At 38.1% G+C, this 27,146-nt stretch overlaps 1 protein-coding gene across 2 annotated transcripts in view; it reads left to right on the top strand.

Moving 5' to 3' along the window:
- The first annotated feature begins 357 nt into the window (after positions 1–357).
- LOC136826056 (mucin-21-like) overlaps positions 358–27,146 on the top strand; it is a 39,086-nt gene continuing 12,297 nt past the window's right edge. The window contains exons 1-3 of one of the 2 annotated variants that reach the window (XM_067082954.1): positions 358–673; positions 7,651–7,787; positions 26,595–26,684. In XM_067082954.1, coding sequence (XP_066939055.1) covers positions 7,683–7,787; positions 26,595–26,684 — 195 coding nt within the window. In that variant the 5' untranslated portion in view covers positions 358–673; positions 7,651–7,682. The remainder of the gene's footprint in view (positions 674–7,650; positions 7,788–26,594; positions 26,685–27,146) is intronic. The other variant, XM_067082963.1, reaches the window with a different exon arrangement.

Below are 27,146 nucleotides of genomic sequence, written 5' to 3'. Positions count from 1 at the left end.
ATGGTCTTGGGTTTACCCCTTGAATTTGTCCATCTTATTGCTCCGCTAATTTTTAAGCATCTGTATGACTTTCCTTTAATTTTTATTCATGTTAACATTAGGTCATCTGGATATAGCTGCTCCCAGTGGGTTCCCTTTGCACACTTCTTTTTAGATTCTTCTCTTTTGTAGATTCTTCATTACTCTGGTGAACAACAATGGACTTGTTACTGATCACTGATGAACGTAACTCCATTCGAAATCAGCAGTACACTATATCTTTACAAGACAGAATATGACTTTCAAAGCTAAGCTCTATAATAAATGAATAAATTCTTTTTATAGGATACTCTGCTATACTTCGAGATGAAGTTACTATTTGGGGGATTGGGATATTTGATAAAGCATGGGGAACAATTACGTCAGAAAAAGTAGTACAGTATATGGAAGTAGCTGTTAGACCAGTAGGATGGCCCAGAAAAGCATGGAGAAAGGGCACAGTTGAAGACCTAGATCAGAAGGGAATTCAGAAAGTGCACACAAGTCAATAAAACTCATTTTACCTCACACTGGAGCTTTGATGTTTCTTAGGTTCACCATTATGAGGCTACAGGACCTGAAACTACCATAGCCAAGGCAGGGGCAACTCCTTCAGCAGAAACCTCTGTACAGTCTTGCACATCACATCGTCTTCGTAAGTAGTTTTTATTTCCAAACATTCTTACCTTTGGTATTAATCAACACGAGATTGTTATCAGTAATTATACCTTGTAACAATTGAATCATGAATTGAAACCCAAGTACATTTTCTTCATAGTGATAATGAAGTCAACGAAACCCAAGTACATTTTCTTCATAGTGATAATGAAGTCAACCATATTATGTAGTGCTAAATAAGTACATAGCTTGGTTTTATGGTAGCAAAAATCTGTCATTGCACAGGAACTTAATTTAATAAAAGAATGCCTTCAGTTGCCATAGTTTTATGGTAGCCATTACAATAAATGGGTGCTGTAAATATGAATATCTCCAAAAATAATTGCAGTAGATAAAAATGGATGTTTTACCATTTTGTAAACTGTTTGATGTGAGCTACCATGAAAGTGAGTAATTTGTAGTAACTGGCTGCTTGGGGACTATATCACTATTTATATGTTTGTTTTAATTTCATTAAATAACTAGAGTGTACCTTAAATTAGTAACACTATTTCTTTACATTTGAATTAGTTTTTTGATTCTTGCTGTAGACTGGTCTTAGGAGGGGTTGGAATGAAGAGGTTACTGGATATGACAACTTTTTATACGGCAGCTTATTTATAGGAACCATGTGATGTACTGCTGTGCTATTTATTGGTTTATACTCTCTCTCTCTCTCTCTTCTCTCTCTCTCTCTCTCTCTCTCTCTCTCTCTCTCTCTCTCTCTCTCTCTCATTCCAAATTAATTGTTCATACCAAGCTCATCAGTCATGTAGAGCCCTGTTGCACATTCTCAGTGTCCTGAGACACATGCATCCCTGGGAAGATTTAAGAATGCTCCTGGCATGTGTGCCTTGTAATTCATGGAAGACAAGAAGAAGCAGAGTAGCTCAGAGCAATTGTTAACCCATGTATTCACATGGCCCATTTCAGGCACTATCCCCTCATTGTTTGTATGCCAGAGGTCTTAAACATCAGTGTGAGAACGTTTCAGTTTGGCTTCAGCAGTTTAGATAATGCCAATTAATTTTTTCTAATTTTTTCTTGTCTTGCCTGTCTTGCTCTTTCCAGCTTAATTTGTAGTTGGGGTTGTGTTTTTGACAACCTTTACCAGGTGTGAGTGTTTGGAAACACCTGAAAAAGGTTTATCAGAAATAGTAACCCTAACTAAGGGTTAACAGAGGAGAAGAATTAGAAAGAAGCTGGCAGCAAGAAAATAAATTCAATAACAAGGCAAAAAATGAGTTGGTGGTATATCACCACATACAGCATTGGTATTTACTTGCTTTGACACATGGTCTGGTTGGGAGTGTACGTTAATAAGAAAGTTTGTGTATTAATTATTATTGTTTTTGGCCAGATGTCACACATTCTGCTGCCTATAATTAGCATGTATGATATTTGCTTATTTTTCACCAGTATAAATATCAACTGTAAGCTTGTGCAGTTACACTGTTCTCCATGCACCATAATAGTATTTACCATGTGAGGTTCTTCCATGTATGCATTTTTGTTCGGTAACGAATATCATGGTTATTTATGCGAAGATTGTTTTATTAATAGGTCCTACAAAGAGTTAACTTTCAGTGATATGTGTTACGGCAAATTTGTTGACTGCATGTCCATGCAAACATTTCATTTCTCTTCTACAGTAGTCCTTCAGTTATCAGGTTTCACTCTATCTGAAACTCTGTACTATCTGGGTGGTCCCCAACATGGCAAAGTAGATGTAAAATATATATAAATTCATAAAAATAAAAAAATCTGCACTTGGATGATTGGTAACAATGCTTACAGGTGTAAGCAGGTTGAGAAAGGGTTGTTGTGGAGGTGGTAGTCCAGGGAAAGTGTTTGCTTGGGGGAATGGGATTGACTTTAGAACTTTCACGACTGTTATAGGCTTGAAAGCATTGTCACTTGAAGCAATTTTGTTTACCACTTTTGAGTGGTAAATATTGTGGGGGTTAGGGGGTTAGGCCAGGGTAAGTGCTTACGGGGCTGAGAGAGCTGAGTGGGGAGAGTTGGGCAGGCCTTCACCTACTTCAGCTATCTCATGTAATTTTTTTCACCTTAAAAATACATTGTTTTATGTTTTTTTCACTGATTTTAATATTCATCAAGCTTTTCTAAAGTTGAAGTGAAAAATAGATTACAAAATAATGTATTGGTATAAACTGCCCAGCTTTGTTTTGTCAGACTTCTTGCCCATCAGTGTCTCAGTCTGTGTTCTTGTGTATATGTACACCAAGTACGTATGTGTATACACACAAATGCCTCACATTGAGGTAAACTATACTGTGCACTTGCTGTGTATAGGCAGTTCCTGGGTTATGGCTGCCTTGGTTCACAGCATTCTGACTTTACGGTGCTTGGTTCACGGTGCCGTTAACCCAATTTTTCGGTGCCCTAACTTGGCTTTACGGTGCCATAAGGCACTGTGACAGTCCTGTAAGAGCTATGTATTCCCATTATAGATATAAATGTTCTGGTAAAGTAGCTTACTTATTGCAAGACCATTGTCAGGAATGGAACCCCCACCATAAAGTGTTGACTTCCTGTATGTGCATAGCATGGAATATGAAAATTTATGAATCCTGACTCACCCAAAACCCATCATAAATCAACTAAGGCAATTATACATCATTGGCTGAAACCTTGGGTAAACATAATGCAGTAGGTTTACTGATAAACACAGTTATATAAATCACATTTTATTGAAGGACATTAACTTGTAATAAAAATGCATAACAAGAGAGAGAGAGAGAGTGATATTAAGGGCATTGATATGATTATTTACAAAAGTTATCAAAATTGCTGGAAGATATTGCATGTCCATACAACACAAACAAGAGACTAAGTATTGCACTTAGTTCTTGTTCACCTTTCGTTTAATTGTAACCATTAAGTCAGTTCACATTTGGGGCAATAGGTATAGTCACTAGTGGATCCAGAAAAATTTCATGGGGCTACCATATATATATATATATATATATATATATATATATATATATAATTTTCATATATATATATATATATGTGTGTGTGTGTGTGTATGTATGTATATATACAGTATATGTAAACCTCTATATTCGTAAAGGGATACCTGAAAACCCCCTGCAAATGGCTAAAATTTGCAAATACTTAAAACCCTTCTAAAAACACTTAGAACTACCTATTTTGATAGTTAAACGCAAGAAAACCCCTCTTAAAATGCTTATACCTGAGTATTTTAATAGTTTTATCATAAAAAGTGCATCTAGCCATGAGAATGATATGAAAATAAAGTAATTAGCGAACATTTCTCAGCAAAAAATACTCTGAATGGGCGAATTTTTTGCGAATAATGTGTATGTATGTTCCATAGAGAAATCCGTGAATTGTGAGAATGCGAATACAGGGCTTTAGTGTATATATATATATATATATATATATATATAGATTTTTTATTTTTTACCATTTTTATGTTTCTCATTTGTGTTGTTGTTATCTAAATCTTCAACATTATTATTTTTTCATTATTTTTCTTTACGAGAAAGGACCATACATTCCGAGACAGGGCAAGAAATGTCCTTGCCAGCGCACTAAAAGTTATGAATGGACCCCTGTGCTTCCAATCCTGCTCAGGTAATACAGTACCTGAAAAATCCCAGAGAATAGAGAGCTTCTTACTCATCCCCATAACCAAAGATGCGGGAAAAGTTTGCGCCAGATGATAGGGAGCTGGACCCCAGCATTGGGTGTATTGAGCTTGCGCCGGGCTGTAGGTTGAGCCAGCTGAGCTGGCCACCAGATAACTAATCAGTTGGAAGCTGGCGGCCATTCCTAGGAGCTCGGAGTTGGACTGGAGCCCAGCCATAGCTGGAGCCAGGCAAGGTAAAAAAAAGGTGGGGGGGCTGATGGGTGCTCCTGGGAGCCCCAAGCACTGTCCCCTGCTGTCAAAATTGTCTTCTCTTCCGTAAGTTCTTGAGTGAGAGAGGACAGGTCCATGTCATGGAAGAGTCCTTGTTCTCAGTCAAAATTCCCAGGGCAAATGAGCAAATTGTGTACCGAGTCAGACATAGCTTGATACCCCCTTCAGATCTTGTAAAGGTATTTGTAGCACCTCTGAACAAAAAAACATTCCTTCTTGATAAGCAGCCGGACAGCCCAAGGTCAACCTGCGTAAGAGCTTACCACCGCTGATGATGTCTCTTGAAGTGAGGTAGTTTGAGGAGGACCAAAAGGTGGAAGGATTCTGGGAGAGTTCACCAGACAATTGCAGCAATCTGGGAGTCATAAATTACCAAACAGAACGGGGCTACGAAGAACGTCTGTAACGTTCTGATTAATCTGGAGAAGTCTTGACGCCCTTCCTTGACCTTTTGAACAGTGGAAGAGCGTAGAAATTTAAGTTAGAATCGTCTTGCAGAACAGTGATGTTGCCCTATGTTATAAGGTTCCTTAGGTTGGCAGGCAGACAAAGTCGGCCTGTCCCATAGATAGCACATAACCTGACAATAGGAGGACAAAGGCCCCTCAGATGCAAGAGTGAGTTCCTGACAGTTCAGTTCATTTGTCAGAAATTCCAGTTGTACTAGAAAAACTCTCAATTGTTCACTGCTAATGTAAGCCATAAGAACTGTGGTCTTGTGTGAAGGAATACCGCAGTCTACGAAGAGTGACGATGAGGACTGAAGCTGTACACTAAAGGTTTTCAGTACTCTGGCAAATGTGTGAAAGTTCTGATCTCCTAGGGACAAGTCCTGGAAAATCCACAGTTCCCCTAGCGGGCTCTCTTGACAAGAACAAGGAATGAGAAGCAGTCTGAGACTGGTCTGATGATGAGGAACTTCCTCTGAAAGACTGAAATTGGACAGGTACCATAGTGGGTCCCTTTGAAAAATCACACCTTGATTCTTTGTCCCTCTTGATCTTGTGGGGCAGCTTGAAGATCAAGGCCAGAAAAGAAAACAGAGGAAAGTTGGCAAAGACTCGAGAGAAGGCTTGTGCCATAGATGTCGTTAATCGGAAAGTGAACGCATATTGGTAAACTATGCTACTGGTAGTTAAACAATCTAATTGTGAATTTTCTACTGAGCAAAACATGATAACTAGGATCCAATCTTAACAACACAGTAATAAAATATTATCCTGTAAACTTGAAGCTACCCAAAATTGGCAATAATATTCGCCGAAATCCGGTGTCTGACCGGCAGATTTAAGAACACAGCTGCCATTGACACTTGGTGTTACCTGACTACCAGCAGGAAACAGAATGAGCTCATTTGCTAGTGGTTCCTGAGATTTCTGTTAGTGGGCGGAACCAGTCACCTGCACTAAACTTTGAGGCATTGCCCGTGAATTCTTTTGTTTTTTAAGCTGCCGTTCAAGGGAAACTAAAGCATTTTGATAACTTGGTATATGTAAAACTTTATTATAAAAATGTCATGTTAGTAACTTTATATAGTAATCGTCGTGTAAATGCATACAGCCATAAACAACCGAACGAGAAACAGCTGTTTTGCTTGCATTTCAGCCATCATTCAATAGTAAACAATTACTGTAGAAATGTTACAAATGATGGTAAGTAGAATAGGACTGGTATATTTTTACATTATACCCATATTCACTATGGAGAAAAGATCAGCAACGAAATATTTAAGTATATACACACACACCCGTATTCGCGTTCTCACGATTCATGGACTCACCTACTCGTGGGATTTTCTGTGGAACATATCTAAATTATTCGTGAAAAATTTGGCAATTCGCAGATTTTTTCGTCCGGAAATATTAACTAATTAGTGTATTTTGGTGTTATTTTCATGGCTAAATACATGTTTTTATTTTTTAGGATAAAAAAATTATTTACTGATTTTCAAATATGAAGATTAATAATAATAATAAATGACAATAATAATAATACCCCAAAATTAAATAATAGGTAACTTAGAGAGAGAGAGAGAAATTGGCTTTCTCCCCTCCATTCAGGACAGACCAGACCTCCTTAAAACAAAGATAGATGCTCAGAATTGATACTGTTGAAATATTAAAATTGTATTAAAGTATTATTGAAATTATATTAAAATGGTATATGAGTGTTTCAGGATGATAGTACAGTATAAGCATTTTTAGAGGGTACCCTTTATGGTAAAATAATGATTTATGGTATGTACTAATTTTCAAATATTAAATTTAATAAGATTAAATAATAACGTTAAATATCTCTCTCTCTCTCTCTCTCTCTCTCTCTCTCTCTCTCTCTCTCTCTCTCTCTCTCTCTCTCTCTCTCTCGTTAGTCATACACTAATTGGTACCTCCCATTCCCATATTCTTACGGTGATAGATCCAATTTACATGAAACAATGATAGTTACTATCTACCAGTTGGTCATAGGGTGCATGCATGAACAGTCTTCTTTGTTGCTTCTGTTCTTAGATATTGGAATGCATTTGCCTTTGGACATTTGGACTGCAAATGAGGTCTGTAACTTATAGGTTTGTATGAATAATTGTTACAAAACCTTTATATATTTCATAGTAAAATGAAAGTTGAACACATGTACGCAGTGAATAAAGTTTGCAAACTGTAAGTTATAAACTTGTCTTAATGTCTGCTAATATAGAAGGATGACACATACTTGAAAAATTGGAATCCATCATCCATTTGAGTAGTTGCTGTTAGCCATGGACCTTATTGTTCTGTTCTTGGGCATCTTTTTATCACAGATGTTTGACATGGCACTGATTAAATCTGTAATCTACAAAATATCTTGGTAACTGTTAGGTATCATAAATTTCTGTGCCAGTGAAGTTCCAGACTATTTCAGAAGTAAGACTTTGAAGATTAAAGCTTGTATTAATGGTTTATTCTGTATTTGTTTATCAGAAATTTAAGGGGAAATTCTTATAAACCTTCACAACTCATTTATGAAACCAGTACTTTAATAATATAATGAATGTTGTCTTTATGTGTAAAATGAGATTGATGTTACAGATGTAGAAGAACTTACAGAATCTGGAGAAAGAATGGAAAACTCAACCCCTCGGGCAGAAGCACAAGGCAGTACAAAAATTTCAGTTTCTGACTCAAAAGGACAGCCCACAGAAGTCAGTGAAGACAGCATTGGACAGGTACTGTTTATACAAAGTCAGTCAGTCAGTTTTGGGTAAGAATCTGGACCCAGGAACACATTAGGGTATAATGACTAAAGAAAGTATTCCTGCCAGGTTGATGTGAGTGAATATATGAGTTTTCTCCCTTATTGGCTGCTTTGGGTTTTTCTACCTGGATTCACATTCCCTTTCTCCATAACTTGGGTTTACTTACTGGTCAGTTTCATGCGATTGTCATACCTGTCACCACTCTACAACTGATTACTCCAGTTCCCTTGACACCTAAATGGCTACAGTGAGCATTAATTCCCACATTGTTCATTTCTGTATGATCAGGTGGGTGTTATTCCTCTTTCAAGCTAACAACTATTGCACAGAGGTCAAGTGATCTCAAACTGTTGTCCAGCCTTTGCATACCACACCCCTCAGCTTCCTTTGTATTTATGATATGATCTCCCCAACACGTTCATTTTTATCTTGTATAGAAGTAATTTTCAGAATAATTTGTGTGCCTCACAGTTTAGTATGTCAGCAGGATAACAGAATGTTCTACCTCCTCAGAGGTCTTTACCTTTATGATAATCCCCCCTCCTCTTCTGTCCTTACTGTTAGGTCATCAGCTCAGATTACCATAGGTCTGATAAATGTTCCTATGAATCTTCAACCAGGGGGTCTCAGTAGTATCACTAAGAAGCTTTGGATCACCAAAACTGATTGGTTCTTTCCCCTTGACACCCAAATGGCTACAATGAGCATTAATGCCCATGTTGTTCATTTCTGTATAATCAGGTGGGTGGTATTATTCTGCTGTCAAGCTAAAAACCATTGCACAGAGGTCAAGTGATCTCAATCTGTTATCCAGCCTCTGCATACCACACCCCTCAGCTTCCGTTGTATTTATATGATTTCCCCAACACATTTATTTGTATCTTATATAGGTCATTTTCAGAATAATTTGTGTGCCTCTCATTCTAGGATGTCAGCAGGAGAACAGAATGTTCTACCTCCTTAGAGGTCTTAACGTTTATGAAAAGCCCCTCCTCTTCTGTTCTCACTGATAGGTCATTAGCTCAGATTACCATAGGTCTGATAAATATCACTATGAATCATCATCCTTGGGGTCTTAGTAGTACCACTAAGAAGCTTTGGACCAGCTGATGCATTTTCTGCATGCTATCATCTGAAATTACCCTTAAATTGAGTGATTGATCAGGCTAATTTTCAGTCTAGCCAAACTAGGCTACATCATGAACGTCATTTTTCAAGATTTCCATGTGATATAACTTTTTTTTCTGCCTAATAGTTGAAATTTATATTTGTTCTAGACTACTTATGTTACTCAAAGGAAAGTCTGTCAATGAATTGTTTAAGTGTGATTAAAAGTAATTACTTGTGTTGCCAATCAGAGACACTTATTTGATTAATTTACCTTCCTGTCATGTTAAGGTAATTAATTTTTCATCGTGGCCCTTCTTCCCGTACTAACTTGTATGCTGAGATTTCCACTTTTCACAAATCATCATCTTTTTGTATTCACCGTCTTCAGAAGTTCATTTTGAGTCTCATTTAAACTTTGTAATTCCATAAATGCAGATATCGGGTGGCACAAATAGAGATAGGTCATTTTCAATTTTCAAGTGACCATGTTATTGTGGCAAAGTTGAGGGGTGGACTCTATAGTAAGATCAGATATTTTTAATGCCCAAAATGTAGTAAGAGTAAATGGGGAAGAAAGGTGTTGAGAACTCTGTTGTGGTAGATGAGCAGGTCTGGAAGAAGTAGAGTGTATTTGTTACCTGTGGTTGTGGACTGTGAAGCAGGAGTGTGAGAGAGTAGTGAAAATGAATTTAGAAAGATAATCATACTGCTGGTAAATAAAATGTCACATTGTAAAGAGAGCAAAGGCTCACTGTTGCTGCAGAAGGGCTCCACTACTGTATGCAGCAGAAACCTGGTCACTGACAAGGAAAATAGGGATTTTGAAAAATGTGAGAATAGAATGGTAAGATATGTGGCAATAGAATGTGAAGATTTGTGGTATGGGAATGGTGGGAAGATTGCATTATGAATGAGTAATTGTTGGGGAAGGTGTAGTATCAAGAGGTCAGAAACTTCTCAAAGATTGAGATGGTTTCAGCATATGATGAGATGGGATGAAGAACAGAAAAACAGTAGGTATGGAAGTAGCGGAGGTGAAACTGTTGGAAGACCCAGGATATCATGGAGAAAGAGGATAGGTGAAAACCTAGACACAATGAGAATTCAGGCAGAGAGAGCTCAAGATAGAGAGTAGTGGAGAGATTCCACTACCTCCACAAACTGAACCCCTCTGATCTATCAGTATTTTGCACTTAGAAGTAAATAGCATGTCTTGATTGGATCAGAAGTAAATAGTAGCATGTCTTGAATGGATCAGAATAAATAGTAGCATGTCTTGAATGGATCAGAATAAATAGTAGCATGTCTTGAATGGATCAGAAGTAAATACTGTAGTAGCATCTTGAATGGATCAGAAGTAAATAGTAGTATGTCTTGAAAGGATCAGAAGTAAATAGTAGTATGTCTGGAATGGATCAGAACTAAATAGTAGCATGTCATGGAAGGATCAGAAGTAAATAGTAGCATGTCTTAAGTAGAGCAAAAGTAAATACTGTAGTATTTATTGAATCAAGCAGTAGTAAAGAGTAATGTCTTGAAAGGGTCACATTATGGGTATAGGTAAAGTTGCCTCTGTCAATTTGAGACATTTTAGGTGCCTATGTACTTCTTTTGGTAACTCCTGTCAGTTTATGCAGGACTTGTTCATCTATGTAGAGTAAATGTTTTTTAGATCTGGATTGGTTCTTCTCTCACACACACACCCACGCTATCTTAATACTGTACAGTAGAATCAAAGAAAGTCCAAAATATTATGTCTGTTCTGTGTTCTTCTCACTTTGGCTCTTTAGCAAGGTTGTTTCACAATGTTTGCTGTAAACATACTACTTAGGGCATCCTTAATATTCATTTCTTCACAGTATACACCAGGGTTCAGAATTTCAGATAGAACATGAAAGTCACTGACTCTGAAGAACCTGCCACTTTGATTAGTTTTTTTATACCATTCATTTCTGAAATGTGGAATTCTCTTTACTTTTTTTTTTTTTCTTTGTTAAATTCTCCCCTAAGCTTCTAGCTCCTTGTCTTGGTGAGGAGTATATAATAACAGCTACCTAAGTGAAATATTTAGCTATATGTAGTTGCTCCTGCTTTTGCTAATTAGCTAGGGTCTCTTACCTTTTCCTGTCAGAATTCATCTATGGTTGATGACTCATGCAGCCATTAAGTACAGTTTGGATTACTTGTAGAACATAGAGGTTGACTGTTTAGTATCCTCAATTCAGTGTTGCCATAACATTTCGGGTCTGACTACTGGACATCTGAAAGACCATCATATATAGCTTCAGCCTGGCCTTGGCTGCTTTGATGTCCAGAAAGGTAGATTAGGCAGTCCCTTACTTCTTAATGATATGTAATTGCCATTACCCATTTGGCTTTGATTCTCACAATAATTTCCAGCTTTTGAATTGTGAGCCTCTTCCTAGCCCTCTTAGGAGGAGGTGGGGCTATACACAGCAATAACAGCACCTGGAACCCTGCGGGCACTGCAACTAAAGCTGCTTCTTTGGGGGAAAGCATTTAGACACACAAGCGCACAGCAGATATTCTGAAAGCAAATAGCAAGGAACAACAGCAACTTAACAAAGGAGCAAAGTGTCCTTTTCCACAAGTGCATTGATACTCTTTGAATGTAGCCAGTTAGAGAAGGAAATTTTTATGGAGTTATTATGATGCACATCTCTATCAAGCATTCCAAGCAAAACAGTAAACAATAACATATGCACTTATGTCAAAAGTTAGAAAGCTTACAAAAAACATAAGTGCTCAGCCAGTTAAAACTAATAAAAAGATGAAATGACATGTCAAGTGACATAATGCTTTTAAGCCAGTGGGAGTTGTGAAAACTCTCAAGAAGTCAAATGCCCTCCCACCCGTCTTATCTGGCCTACCAACCCCACAGTAACCTTTTCTCACTTTGAAAAAAATACAACCCCCTTTTTCTCTCTCCTAAATGATGCACAGTTCAGTAGGTAGGTGGCCTACCTGTGTTTACCCACAGCCTACCAAGGATTTATCACCATTAATGTACTTTTATACAGCAACTTCCATATCAGTCGTTAGCATATTGTATTACCGTACGCAAGTTAAAAAAAATTATATGTGTGAAGTATTGCCTTAGGCAATACTTCACAGTATCCATTTGGGTAAGTCAATAGGCTATTACTGCTGTATTTAAAACAAAGGTAAAGGTAATAGTAATGAAATATATTTTATGTACTGGATACATTTATAATGTATTAGGGGCCAGTGAAGGACAACTGGATGGCGACTTTCCCACCCCGAAAAAAAAGGCAATTTAAAATTGTAACAAAAACTTCACTATTTTTTTTATATGGGGAATGAAATCATTGCTATTTATCTTGTTTTTGTGGTGACCCAGTGTAAAAATAAAAAACTGAAGGAAACCTACAAATGATAAGGGTACCCCCTATTGGAAAATGGGGTATTTTGGGTGGGGGGAACAGACACAAAGGTATATGATGTCCACAACTTCCATAATTCCCGATTTACTGACCCGCCACTGTACACACAGAAGGCTGACCTGCTACTCTGCATACAAGAGGCTACAACATTCAGATAGTCTACCCTAATGTACCTACGGACACTGCTAGCCTAGGCTGCTGCTTACCTACATAAGAAACATTACTCGTTATTGCAGATTGACCCTCCACTCTACATACATACAGCTACATCGTGTGTCCCGTCGTTCCAATCACAGGGACTAAAGATCTGTTTGGACATGTGCTCCGTCACTGGCTGTGACCTAAGCAAACAAACCAAAACTTAACCGAACCTAGAATATTGTGTCCTGGCCTAACCTAACCCAACCCAACCTAACCTGACTCAGGACGCCATGCCCTGACCTGGCTGGGGGTGACCCTTCACCTTTTAACCCAGTAATTCGAAGGCATGTACAGTATAAATTTGGCCTGTTGTTCCAATCGGCGGGATAAACGATGTGTTCGGACACGTGCTTCGGCGCTGGCTACGGCTTAACCAAACAGACCAAATCCTAATCAAACCTAGAATAAAGTTGTAATGCAGTAACTCGAACAGGTGGACTGGCCTAGGCTGCCCCTTAATGGTAGTAGGTCCAAATCGTCATAATTAGTGACATGAAACTCTAAGAAAGAGAAATGCACTGCTTACTTCACTCAAAATTGCTGCTGTCCGACCATGAGGGTACCAGTTTCGGCTCCTTTGCAGTGGGCGGACGATCAGGTGAATAGGAAGTACTTGGTCCAGGTCTTATAGTTTTCGGCCGGGAAAGTAAATCGGAGACGGGGGGACGTTGGGCAGCTTTTGAGCGGATGGACATGTTTAATTAAATCCAGAAACACCTGAAATGGACACAGAACAGCTTATAAATATAGCTTCTGGACTCGGTACATAGAAAATAGCTTTCTTAAAGTTCTTTCTGTGTACCATGTCTCAGTAGTGTGCTCCAGCTTACAGAAGCATGCTGGGACTCTGTAATTGATGTGGCCTCAGGTCGTCAGTACTAACAAAGTTAACACTGTGGTTCACTACATTATGAACGAAATAATGTTCCCAGATGTTGCTGTACGACTTCCAGCAATCAGACATGATACTGGTTTCTGGAAGTACGTTGTCCAGCAACATGGGGAACAGAGTTTCAGGAGAGTGGTCAAAAGCGACCTTCAAAAAGGTCTCACGTGTTTGTCCATCAGTGCCACTGAACACCCAGGATCCATCAACCTTATATCCACGGTTGTACTTCCAATTCCCAAATTTACTTTTGTTAATCTCAACAATATGACCAGGACGACCGATTTTCTTATTATCAGCCAGCAGTATTTTGCAATAAATGTCTCTATAGAATGTATACCCATCTACCGTCATGTGCAATGATAGTGGTACAACAAAAGATCCTGAATTGCACTGTCGCAGTTTTGTAGTAAAGCAAAATATGAGTAGAATTATTGATTGTAGAGACATTTTTGACTTCAAAGAACAATCTATGCTGAACTGATACCTTCTTTCGTCACTTTCGATTTACACAACTCCAAATGTAGATCAGTTGATTATGTCTTGAAGAAATCGTCTGTTTCTGATGTACACATGATATCAGCAGAATAATCACCAAAATGAAACCTTTTTCAGTACAGCCACTTAGTGAATTCACCAATATTGCAGAGAAATTCAAGTACAATTGGAATATAGAGATCAGTAAAGGAATTAAATTTGTCAGCGGAAGTTACTCTAGGCCAGGGCAACAAAATTCTGTCGTGACTATCGCAGCAGTTAAAGAAGGAAAGAAAGGGTGACTGTGGGTCAGGGCATAGGTCTATGAATCATATTGATCAGACACAGTCTCATTGGTTAGATGTATTTATTCCATGGCCCTAGGGAATGATCTGTGTCAACCCGGCTCACGGTTGGATGGAATTAAATATCCTGCTATCAGGTTGGGGCAACATACAGCGGCAGCCTTAGGAACTACGGGGTGAGAGCAGCGCTGCACTATGGCCATCTTAAGAACTACAGAAGAGCAATACTGCATGGCACCGTTCATGTCAGCAGGGTACTTAGAAAAGTTACGCTTTGTGGGAAAAATTGTCGATCAGCAAATTCACGCAAACTGGTCAGGTAAGTTACTTTTCAGGTAGATTATGGCACACTGAACATCTTTTATTCTATGCTGTTTGTCATTTGGAGTTATTGCTAATGAGCTGTAGGCACGTCTCGTGGATATACAAACTTCCCCAGTATTATCATGTTATGCCACCATCGTAATATTTATAAAAAAAATTACCCTTGGCCATATTCATTTATGTAGGCTAGGCTAATGTTTACGTTCTCAGAATCAGCTGATTGAGCCTACTAGCGAAAGAGTTAGGAGAGTAATTTTTTAGTTGCCAAAAGAAACTAATGTATTACTGGAATTATTTTATTTTGCACATAAATGTAAAACAGGTATACAAAGGTAAAAGAACATACTTTATGTTGAAGTAAAATTCCCTCAAAATTGCAAAACAGCTGCTTTCCAATTTGTTTGTTTATGTCAGGTCTATGGTGAGTGGTTGTTAATTATAAGAGATCGTTATGAAATGTTACATAAGCCATAAGTTTGGTAAGTTTGTTTGAAAGCCTAGCCTGGTATAGTCTGCCAAAAGTGAAATTTGTATACAAGCATTACATAGTACAGCATGATCTACCGAAAATGAAATTTGCTGCCTGAGCATAGCCTAGTACAGTATGATCTACTGAAAATGAAATTTGCTCAATAAGCAAAGATTATTTTTATTTTGACGAGGAGGTTATTATGGGGCACCATGCATGCATCAAGGGCATTTGGAAACTTTATAGAGCATTCCATATAAGGATCCCATGCCCAAGTAATCTTCAGCTCCCTGGTTGCCCTCATAATTTGGGACAGACATTCCCAAGATAGGCCCTCATCCTCCTCCTCGTCCCTGTCCCCTGAACCTGCCATGTCTTCTTTCACGCTGGCAGACTTCAGCAGCTCTTCCAAGTCCTGGTCCGTCAGGGGGTCAGAGTGGGCATCAATAAGGGTACTGACTCATTCTTGGTGATGTCATTGAAGCCTTCTCCACAAGCGTCCTTGCCAGTTGGACTGCGTGATCAATGGCCGAATGTTGAATTTCTTCAGGAAAGAAGTCCTTATAATTGCAAACACATTCCGGCCACAACTTAAGGGTCTCCTTCATATCCTTCAATGATCAGCCAATGACAGTCAGACGTGGCAATCGTGAATTTATTCCAATACTCCTTCAGCGTAAATTTACTGTCATTGTCCATTGCCTTCCATGAGGTGCTTGAGGGCATTTTGGGTGTAGAGTGCCTTGAAAGCACAGATCAAGCCCTGGCCCGTAGGCTGGAGGAGAGAGGTGGTGGTGGCAAGGAGAAACTCGAGCTGGACCCCCTTGTAATAAAGATCCAGAGGGTGGCCACCAGTATTATCCATAATCAACAGCACCTTGAACTCCATGCAAAAGTAGTTGGGGTAATCTTTAACATGAGGGATGAAGCTCTGAATGAACCAGTTAAGACGTAAGGATTTTGGTGATCCAGGCTTTGGGTTATGCATCCAAAACTCAGACAGCAAGTTCTTCTCTTATTCTTGAGGGCCCTGGGGTTTGCTGCTTGTAAATGAGGCCTGATTTCAGCATGAAGCCAGCAGCATTAGCACACATGAGGGTAACTCTATCCTTCTGGGCCTTAAAAACCCAGGGGCTCGGGCTTCATCCTTCATGAGGTATGTCCATGAAGACATTTTTCCCCCAGAACAAGCCAGTCGCGTCCATATTGAACACCTGTTCTGGATGGCAGTCCTTGTCCCTGATTTTCTTGAAGGTCTCGGGATATTTCACAGTAGCTTCTGATACAATGATATATTTTTTTCTACAGGAATTCGAACATCATCCTGGGAGGACGATATTTGGAAGTGGTGTTTTGTACTCTTATATACGATATGACTTCTGTTGTGGTCTTTACAACCTTATTACTTTGCTTGATGACCAGGGTGTTATTCACTAGTATGCGTTGGCGTAGAATAATGACTATGCTTGTTTGTGAAACAGTATTTCCTCTAAGTTATGTTTTCCATTGATAGGAGGTGTGAATCACTCCATTTCATGACCGTAGCTTTTGCTGAATCACTTTTGTTAAATTTGCAAATAAAGTCTAGTTTTGTATATCAGTGCCTCGTTTCTGTAGACCTTTGTGTAAAGATAGGTTTAGTGAGAGAAGTTTGACAAAGGAGAAGGGATTTGCTGACCCATGGAAAAGCCACGGCTACCACAGACATCTGAATGAAGTAAGATGATTGATTCTGTTCTTAAAACAGATGCACCAATAAAGATGGCCCATCTGAACCCAGGCCTTATTAATTATAGATACTGTATATGTATATATATATATATATATATATATATATATATATATATATATATATATATATATATATATATATATATATATATATATATATAATTTACAAGAAGTCGCTGCACAAAGCGTGGCCCCCAACCTAATTTACCCTTTGTTTATTGAGAACTGCATGACCGATCATATTTGACCTAGAAATCAGAGCAAGGTTATCAACATTTTGATCTGTCCTTCTTTTTACCTGGAACAGATATTGAGATGACACGGATAAAAAAGGGCAAGGAGAGGAGACTTAATGCCACTCCCTTGAGCAGCTTAGCCCAACTAAGCTGCTTAAAACCACCTTTCTAAAGGCAGATTAAGCTGCTGAATTGTCTTACCTTTGCGGGACCAGGGAAGAGGCAAACGAATTGCTGACCACCTGGCGAATGACACATCACGGGCACGATGCGGCCGGAGCCCTTAAAAGGAAGAGACAGCAGTAGCAGCAGGCAGTTAGTAGTGTGGGCAGGAGCCATGCAGTAACAGAGGATGGGACAGCCATACACGCGGACGAGCGGTACATTTGCTGAGACCTTCGTTCTCCCCCTGCCCGACTCCAGACAGTCATCCTCGAGGGAACCGCCATATGTGTGATCGTCCCTCGTCCTTCTTTGCCAGAGACCCGCTTCCCATAAAGTAAAGTGCGAGTAAAGACTTTTCAGTCACGACCGTTTGCCCTTTAGAAAGTTTGGAGTACCAGCATTTCACTTCTGTCCTTGTGCCAGTTTATCCAGTGCCATTTCCAATGTCCTGTGTTCGAGTGTAAAGTGGTCATTCATTCCTCGAGTCTTTGGCACCCTCAGTGCAAACTCGAGTCATATTTGGTGTTATATTGTTCCTTTACTGGTGTGTAATGTTTAAATCTCTCTTGCAGAGGGACCTATTTGCACTGGACTCATCTTGGACTGTGCCTTGCCCTTACTCAAGACTCCAGTAGAAGGATCTTCAGGCATTGCAAGCCCTTTATCAATTTACTTATCCATTTCCCCTTCAAATGGTTTCTTTTGTAAATATAATTCTTTAATTTATCCCAAGTGTTTACATAACATTTCCTTATGAAGTAGAGCCTTCAGCTCCTAAATTCGCCCCTTTTTTTTATTTTTTTACGATTTCCCTTTAAGCAAGTCAGAACTCCAAGGCCAATTAAATAAAGTTTCCGTTGCTGGCCTGTAAAAATACCATAAACCCAGGGAAATATGTAAAAATATATATATTTCTGAGGTAGAGCAAATTGGATATTAAATGACTTTTGTAGCTTAATGTTTATATATATATATATATATATATATATATATATATATATATATATATATATATATATATATATATATATATATTTATAAATATTACTGCTGTTCGCCCTCATAACATTTGTTTGTAATAATATCAGCCTGACCAAGACAAGGAAAAGCTTTGTCCCACATTAGGGCGTCTTCAGTTCAAACTTCGTCCGTTGTAGCGGCCCGAATCACGTGAAGCAGTTTAAAATTGTAACGTCCGTTGGAGAAAGGAATAGGTAGCATTTAGGCATTTCACCTATAGGAAAATTTCCATATGAGCCTTAAGAATAGGTGGTCCTAAAGTCCTTTTTTCCTTTCTACCTGTCTCTTTTGGCGAATGTTTTTAACAGAGCGTAGACGCCTAAGGCATGACTGTAGGCCTGTTTGACCCAGGCCGGTCAGCGAACGGGAGAGGGAAACCAGCCGCCGAATCCAGCAGACATCTGGGAAGTGGCTCTGTCACCGTCTTTGTCTATTATTTTATTAGTGAATGGTGAAGTACGAAATACTACCCGGAACTTCCAATCGTCCGTTGTATGCGCGACAACGCTTCGTCCTAAGGTAAAGTTTGTGTTTTGTTCAAAACTTCGTCCATTCTTTTATCCTCTTTTCTGTATTTCCCAATCTTTCTTTGTTTCATTCTCCAGCCACCATTTAGGGTAATCGCTGGTACGAAGTCTAGATTAAGCCATTACAGTGTATTTTATTATATTGTTTAGCGTTAGCTGAATTATCCCAGTAAGTCTCGGGGATTTAGGCAAGCAAGTCATTTTAATACTCTGGTATTTGTTATGCCTAGCGCTCATTGTTTGGGGAGAACTGTTGCGTCTTTGTATTTAATACCATTGTAACTAGTAGAGATTTTTTCTGCGTCCGTAGTTGGTGACGTTTATCATAAAGTCTTTATTCCTTGAATATTCTTTGTTAAGGTTAATTACCCTTAACTGGCGACCTTTGGTTAATTAACGTCTGTCTTTGAGGTTAATTCGTGGCTTCAAGTGACAGGTTACGTGTATTCTTGGCATGCAGGGCCGTGAAACTTTACGTAAATTAAACAATAACTGATCATTAAGACACCCACGTAACAATATATATATATATATATATATATATATATATATATATATATATATATATATATATATTATATTTATTTATTTATAAATATTTTGCTGTTCGCCCTCTCTACATTATTTTACTAGGGATATTATTCTAACCAAGACAGGACAGCGTCTCTGTCGAAGCTAGAAGAATGTGGGCAGGGAGGTAGGTTGTGTGTTTTCAAAAAAGTAATGTCTTTTAATAGCGGATAGTTTAGCATTAGGGGCCTAACCCACAGGGAGGGGTTTTACCAAGTCGCCTCTAGTGAAGGTGGTCTTAAGCTTCCTTTTTCCTTGTTCTATGCATTCGGCAATGTTTTGTCAAATTTTCAAACTGCCGGCGGCTCCATACGAGCGTTACTGACGAGACACAGCGCTCTGACCTGACCCATGAAAGCAGAGAGAGATCGACTTTGAGACTAAGAGCACGCGTCGTGCTCAGGCTAACTTTGTGCTTTGTTCTCCTCCTATCCTTGTTTTACTAGTGAATCGACGATACACGTGTGTTTTTTTCAAGAATTCTGATCGTCAGTTGCATTGCACAAGCAACCCACGTAACGGTAAGTCTGAAATTGACCAGTATCTGCTGATTGCTTTTATCTCTTCCACTGTACTTATTTTTTTTTTCCATTTCTCCCTTCAGCCACCATTTACGAGAGAACCTGGTATAACCATATTTCTTTTGTAAAGTCCAGTATATGAATAATGACCATTGCCTAGTGAAATTGCATAATCGATTCCCGTGCAGTAAGCAGGAATTAGGGAAAAGTCAAGTGTAAGTAAGTGCAGGCAAGTCTTGGATCCTGATCACCATTGTTTGGAAGAGAAATATCCTTTACCAACACTAAACTGCATACGATATCTGCTAGTGTACAGACATTGTTGCGTTATATTTTGTAGTTGAAGCAGGGAAAATTGACTGTCTGACGTTGACTAAAGGTTCATCTAATTTCCTCGCTATCACAGCACATTCTTTCTTTGTTGGGACTAGGTGGGAAGTGGAGGGGTTTGATGTAATTCCTTTGTTACAAAAATAATCCAATTATTAATACATTTCCAATTAAGTAATTCTCTGTCTTTTGGGGGTAACTCTCAGCTTCAATTGACAGTTTGTGTGTGTCTTCAGCAAAGCAGGGCTATATAAAATACAGTAATTAATTAGAAAACTCATTAGCCAAATCCCATTCATAATATATATATATGTGTGTTTTTTTTTTTTTTTTTGTTGCTTTCTTACAATACAGTAGTGTACTTGACTCTACATATCCTTTAACAAGAGCATAAAAACTCAACAGAACATTGCTCTGGTGGGGATTCCATTCCAGCGGCATGCCATAAGTTGGAAAACATAACTAAGAACATCATATTAAAAAAAAAACAGGTTTTTAAGCGATGCCCCGGTAATAACCCAGTTTTTTCACCTAATAAATTTTAGTGAACCCTCCCGGTGGCTACAACTCCTTAAACTAGCTTTCACCTGTTTATAGCGCCTACAGTTATGCCGCTCAGAAACTATAGTACATTCACATCAGCCGTGTATTTGGTGCCTAGCGCTGTCCCTTATGATGCTCCTGATTGGCTAGTGGTCAGCCAATCACAGCGCTGGAAAATGGCCAGTGTGCAGTCTTCTCAAAGCTTCGGAGAATGAACATCTCTGCTCCGAGACCTGAGGAACATGTCTTTCAAAAGTTATAACTTTCATTAAACCTCAGTTTTACCCAAAGAATAGTAGTGTTTCCCAATTCCATCACTAAACATGTCAAGCCAATGGTTGAAGGATTATAATGATATATGAATTATTTACTTCAATAAACTTAATGGTGAGATATTTGGTAGTGAAATAAACAAGAAATTTTTAAAGATGAAATGTATTCTTTCACTTACATGGCATCGCAGTGCATTCATCATTTATCGTCTTGTGTCTCATAAAATTTCGTAGCTTAAATGTCATGGATGGCAATGCAACCTAAAAAGTATAGGTAGGGCTATCAATCAATATGAAAACGAGCAAGCGATTAAGAATATTAAGATATGCGGGGATGCATGCAGACTATAGCCTATCCTGGGCAACCAACCAGCTCTTTACACATTCCTTACTTTTAGAGGAATCTCTTGCTTTCGCTTGTTGTTATTTGGGCCATACTTGAATGACGCTTGTATGTCAGATCTTGCATTCTAGTTCAAGAAACGAGCCTAGGATTATGTAGTGACTCGTCTATGGCCATCGAATAAAGAGGTAACTTCTCTACATGGGTGCGACCAGCTGCATCTGACAGTAGGCCTACAGGTAGCTCCCTATCAGGGACCCGTTTCCTCACAGAAAACAATTGAAAATAGGTAGTTATAGACTGCTCTTTCAACATACAGTAGAAAAGTATGGTATGTGTATGTAAGGTTTTTTTATAAACGATCAGGGGGCTCACAATTTTAGTAGTGTGGCTGATTGCAGACAGACCATAGACGAGTCATTACATAATCCCTAGGCTCGTTTATTGAACTAGAATGCAAGACCCTGACATACAAGCGTCTTTCAAGTATGGCCCCAAATAACAAGTTTAAAAGCAAGAGATTTTTCTAGAAGTAAGGAATGTGTAAGGAACTGGCTGGTTGCCTGGGATAGGCTATAGTCTGCGTGCATCCCCGCACATTTAAATATTCTTAATCGCTTGCTTGTTATTTTCATATTGATTGATAGCCCTACCTATACTTTTTAGGTATCATTGCCATCCATGACATTTAGGCTAAGTAATTTTGTGAGACACAAGATGATGAATGATGAGTGCACTGCGATGTCATGTAAGGAATGAAAGAATACATTTCATCTTTAAAAATTTCTTGTTTATTTCACTACCAAATATCTTATTAAGTTTATTGAAGTAAATAATTCATATATCATTATAATCCTTCAACCATTGGCTTGACATGTTAGTGATGAAATTGGGAAACACTAATTCTTTGAGTACAACTGAGGTTGGAAAAACAGATAAGAATATTCTCAGGTACAAGTATTACGAGCAGAGATGTTCATTCTCAGCTTTGAGAGGACTGGAAATTTTCAGCCCTTTTTCCTCTTTAACAGCGGAGCGTCATTTTCTCGCTCTCCAAATACACGGCTGATTGACTCTCTCTCTTTCTCTCTTCCGTCTCTTATGGCTCACAAAGATCTCTTCGTTTCAGAACCATTGTTTTATGAATATGTCCACATTCCACACATAAAAATGCCATAAGTCAAGCTGCCACAATTTCAGACCACAGTAAAAATATAAATGGGCTCTCCTAAACTATAAATAAAAATGGACTCTCTCCCTCTCTGTACTGTATCTCTTTCTTTCTTTTTTTTTTTCTTGCCTTGTTACAGTACTGTGTACATATAATAAAATATAGCAAACCATAAGGATAAAAGTGCAAAGCAAAACAAGTTCTAGCAAGTCAAGATGTCTACCTAACCCTCGTCACCCATCCAACACTGCATCCCCACCCTGTCCCAGCCAGTGAAACTGGTCACCAGCTCCACCCACCTTCCAGAACAAACCCTTCTGGGCAAGGTTCCTTACAAAGAAATGAACTGCCCTTCCTCCCCATGGGACCCAGCCATCTGAACCCCCTCCCCCAATGAAAAATTTCTCCAGGACTTTTACACCCCTAAACCCTTTTCTTAGTCTCTTCATGTGTGTAAGCAGTAAACCAACATTTTTGCTGATTAAAATGTAGGTACCAAATGAAGTGGTTTTCAAGTTTTCTGAAATTTATTTATATCTATACGTTAGGGGCCTTGGTCCCTGGTCCAGGTGTGTTGAATAATGTCGGGTTCTGGATAATGGTGATCTGGATAATTGAGGGATTACTAGTTCCTTTTAAGAATGCAGAACAGTGATTCACAATGTTAACAAAGGTTTCATCAGTATAAGCATGTCATGGGTAGTGACTGTTTTGGCTAGTAAGCATGTCTTGTGGGCATCCAGTACAGTGTTGCCCTGGGTCAGTCTTTCCCCTAATATTAAAGCTGGCTTTCATTTTAACAATATAAAAATGCAATGCCAGATTTTTTGGTATCATCACAGAACTAGTAGAAGTCTCCAGTCTGGTGTGATCTGATGAACAGTTTTCATTGAGCCAATCAGAAAGTAGAAATTGTAAGAATCTCCGTACAAGGAACAACAATCATTGAATGTGACATTATTAGCTCTGCCCATTTAGTGCTATATAAGTTCCAGTAAGGACAGAGCAAAAGACACAGAGAGGATGACAGGGAATTGCTCTGCCACCCTGAATGAAACTGCCTGTCTCTTCTGTGGACCAACATGGAAGGATAATTCATAAGTTATGTATAGGTATATTTTTTGTCTTGTCTTGCACACCATTCCCCCTACCTTTACTTACTTTATTTTTATTTTTCTTAGTACTACAGTGTACATCAAGGTGAGCGTATGCAAGAGTCCTTTTTCATTATCAGTATATTTTAAATAATACTGTAATTTTGGGTGTTTTCTTTTCTTATTCCTTTAGCCTGTTTCCTATTTTTGGTGCGGAATTATTTTATTAATTAAGTTTGTAAAGAACCTGGTGGCTCGAGTCCAAATTGTAAGAAAGCAACACTAAGCTGCATATGTCAGTACTCTACTATAGGGTAAAAGAAGGTACAGCATTTTGTCTATTTAGTGCAAATCATAAGCAGGTACAATATATCATAACAGGATTCTTCTGTATAATACTATAATAAGATATTTTCTTACCATGCATATCAATCACATCATGCTGACCAGCATGTGTCCCACATATGAAGCAATACATCTTTACTTCTCATACACATTTATATACAGTAAATGTGAGTTTGAATGTAGGAAATTATGGTAAATTTTACTTTAAACCATTATTGCATTTTGGACTTGAAAATATAATTTCATATGTTTTAATGAGCTTTAATTGTTTCTGAATTTCGTTTTATTAGCAGACAAGTAGTTATAGAGGTAATGGACCCCACTCTTATGTCCTACAATTCAGAGGATAACAGTGGGAAAGCAGGGATTTTGTGGGGGGAATTACTGTTATCATCATTCAGAGAATGAACCTTATTCATATTGAACATGCTCATAGAGGCCATTAACTTGAAATTCAAGCTTCCAAAGAATGTGGTGTTCGTTTGAAAGAAGTAACAGATGGTAATAGGAAATTTAGAAAGAAGAGATCAGCTATTAAAGCAAAAAATAAATTAAGAAATTAATTAAAAAAAAAAAATGAGCAAATTATTAGAATATAAGAATTGAATTAGGGTTGTAATGCATTGCACCTTTCCTTGAACCCTTGAGTTTCCAATTGCACAACATCTTCAGGGAGACTGTTTCATAGTCTAACAGTGTGAGAAATAAAGGACATTTGGAATTGAGAAATTCAACAGCATGCCACATTTACTGCATGTTGGTGCTGCCGTTCATCAAATCTGGTTGCTCTCAGCAGGAAAAGAGGATCAAGGATCAGTTGTGAATTTGAAAGATCTGCTAAAATATAACTTAGGAAAAACTGACAAACAAGAGACCATCCATTGACAGTCCAAGTCATAACTGCTAATGTTATGAAACAGAAACTTACTACTACTAACCACTCCATCTAAAAGAGGTAAATCACTGGCAGAAGCAAACTTCCACCCTGGAAAACAGTACATGTAGTCTAGTAAATGAAGGACAAATGAATTAAAAGGTTGCTTTGATTTTATCACTGTTATAGATATGTAAGGCCTTATGCACAGTACCAAATATCCATGCAGCATTTGCTGACACTTTCATTAGATGTTTCTCAAAAGTAAGATGTAAGTCGAAAGTTACACCAAGTATAGTTGAAGCTTCCAACTCATTCAGTGGGTTCCTATCCACTTGAAGGAGAGGATAGGGTGGAAAATCAGGTATACTTTTTTTTTTTAGTACGAGATCTACTAATCAATAGTGTTTTCTTGTTAATGGAATTCAGCCTCTTATGGACCCCCTACTTAACCTAACCTAGTGGGTGTCCTTACAGAAGCTGAGGAAAGCTTCTGCCAGGATGCTGGGAGCTCCCTAGACCTAGAATTAATCTAACCTGGGCAGGACAAATGATTGTTAATAAGGCTACTATCTAACCAACCACACTAACCTAACCTGACCTTGCTCCAGTGCATGATGTTAGTTTGAAAACATTCCATACACATACCTTAATCTGACTCAGAACCATCAGTAAAATTGATGTCTTGAGACTAGTCAGGATCTTCCCTGTTTGTTGAAGCCCACTTGGTGTCAGGCAGTGGAGGGGTAACCAGAGGTTCACAAAATGAACTCTCTGTGTGGAAGGTGAGAACCCTCCAAGAAGGTACCTTTGAAATAAGTGAGGAATCACATGGCCGTCTTTTTTTGTCTTTATAAATTTCACCTTAACACTACACTACCATAAGTGCCATTTGTCCCTATAATTTAAGGAAGAGTTGCACATGAGACACTGTAGATTTAAATAAAACATGCTCCCGAAGGTAAACAAGTTTCTGTGTGAGGAGGATGAAATTCAACTTGGAATTTAGAGATGCAGCCAAAATATCCACAGGAAGCACAACCCAAAGGCACCATCTGTAGTCAGAGCCAGCTTTTTCAAGTAATTTTGATTTGAAGTTCATAATTTGTGAAACATGCAACAGAACAACCAATCACATTTCAGGATTTTCCCACGTACCCACAGTTCCGGGTGAAAAAAGTGGTACATAATCCATGATAGTACACTTTTAATTCTTTTAGGGGTTGTTGACAGTGTTAGGTAACAACACCTATTTGGTCTTTTGTGAATTTGGTAACAACATTTGTCAGAAAAATTTTCCGATATACCAAATTTGTGGAAAGAGATGATCATAACATGTACTAAGCATGTTAAGAAACTTGAGATCACAACATAAAACTTCAAACCTTGAGTAATGGTTTAAAATAAAATGATACCAAATTATTGTGCAGATGAATCCACATTACAATCTTCAGCACTCTTCCGTGTTTAATTGCCATCCTGGGTGGATGAAAAAAAAAAAATAAGTAGTCAGTTAATTCTCTATACCACAGTGAGTCTTAGTGGGAGAACCACTAGCATCAGTTGTTGTTGCCCTGTTTTTGGATTTTGATAATTGATTTGATTGTAATTATGATCAAAATGTTTGGCATTTGAAGAAACACTAGTAGTAATTCATAAAATATATATTTTTAACTTTAGTTCACTATACTGTATGCTCATTAAGGCCTGTAAATAAGCTGTGAAAGTAATTCTTTTATATATATAATATTAATGGAGTAGTTTTATTCAGTGTGTAACTGAATGTGTATTTATGTCTTTTTATACAGTACTTTATGACATTGACAATTTCTTTACAGCCAATGACTTCACTTGCATCTTCCCAGGGATTCATTGTAAACTGCAATTGTCAAGTAGAAAGTATAGCTAATGATAGTACAGTTAGTATAGTGAGTTTTTCATATTTTGAGTTAGTTTTTATATTCTTGGTTTTACAAAATTGCTCAGCAGGTTTTATTTCTTGGTAGAACGGCCTTCATCAGCCCAGTGGAATGTGTAAACAACTTTTGAACAAAACCTTTCCATTGGATTGCAGTTATTTCCAGCCAACTTATCTACAAAAAAAAGGGAGAATTACTTATGATAAGGGAGAATAACTTATAATAAACAGCTGAATTTTAGATATTACTCATTGAATTTTACATTAAGAATAGTTAGTAGTACCTCAACTTAATGGACAGGTGATTAACGTATGTAATCCATTAGGTAACAGATTTGTATAAATATCTTGTTTATCTGGATTAGTGCATGCAAGTCCCTGCCTGATTTTTAAATTTCCAGATATCATGAGAAAAACACTCAACAAATGTAAAATGGCAGTTTCATAAACTTTTTCCCCTATTTTGTGTATG

This window comes from Macrobrachium rosenbergii, chromosome 3 (assembly GCF_040412425.1).
Source record: "Macrobrachium rosenbergii isolate ZJJX-2024 chromosome 3, ASM4041242v1, whole genome shotgun sequence".
Taxonomy (NCBI): Eukaryota; Metazoa; Arthropoda; class Malacostraca; order Decapoda; family Palaemonidae; genus Macrobrachium; species Macrobrachium rosenbergii.
Note: the sequence above shows the minus strand (reverse complement) of the source record. Positions and strands in the feature narration are given on the sequence as shown.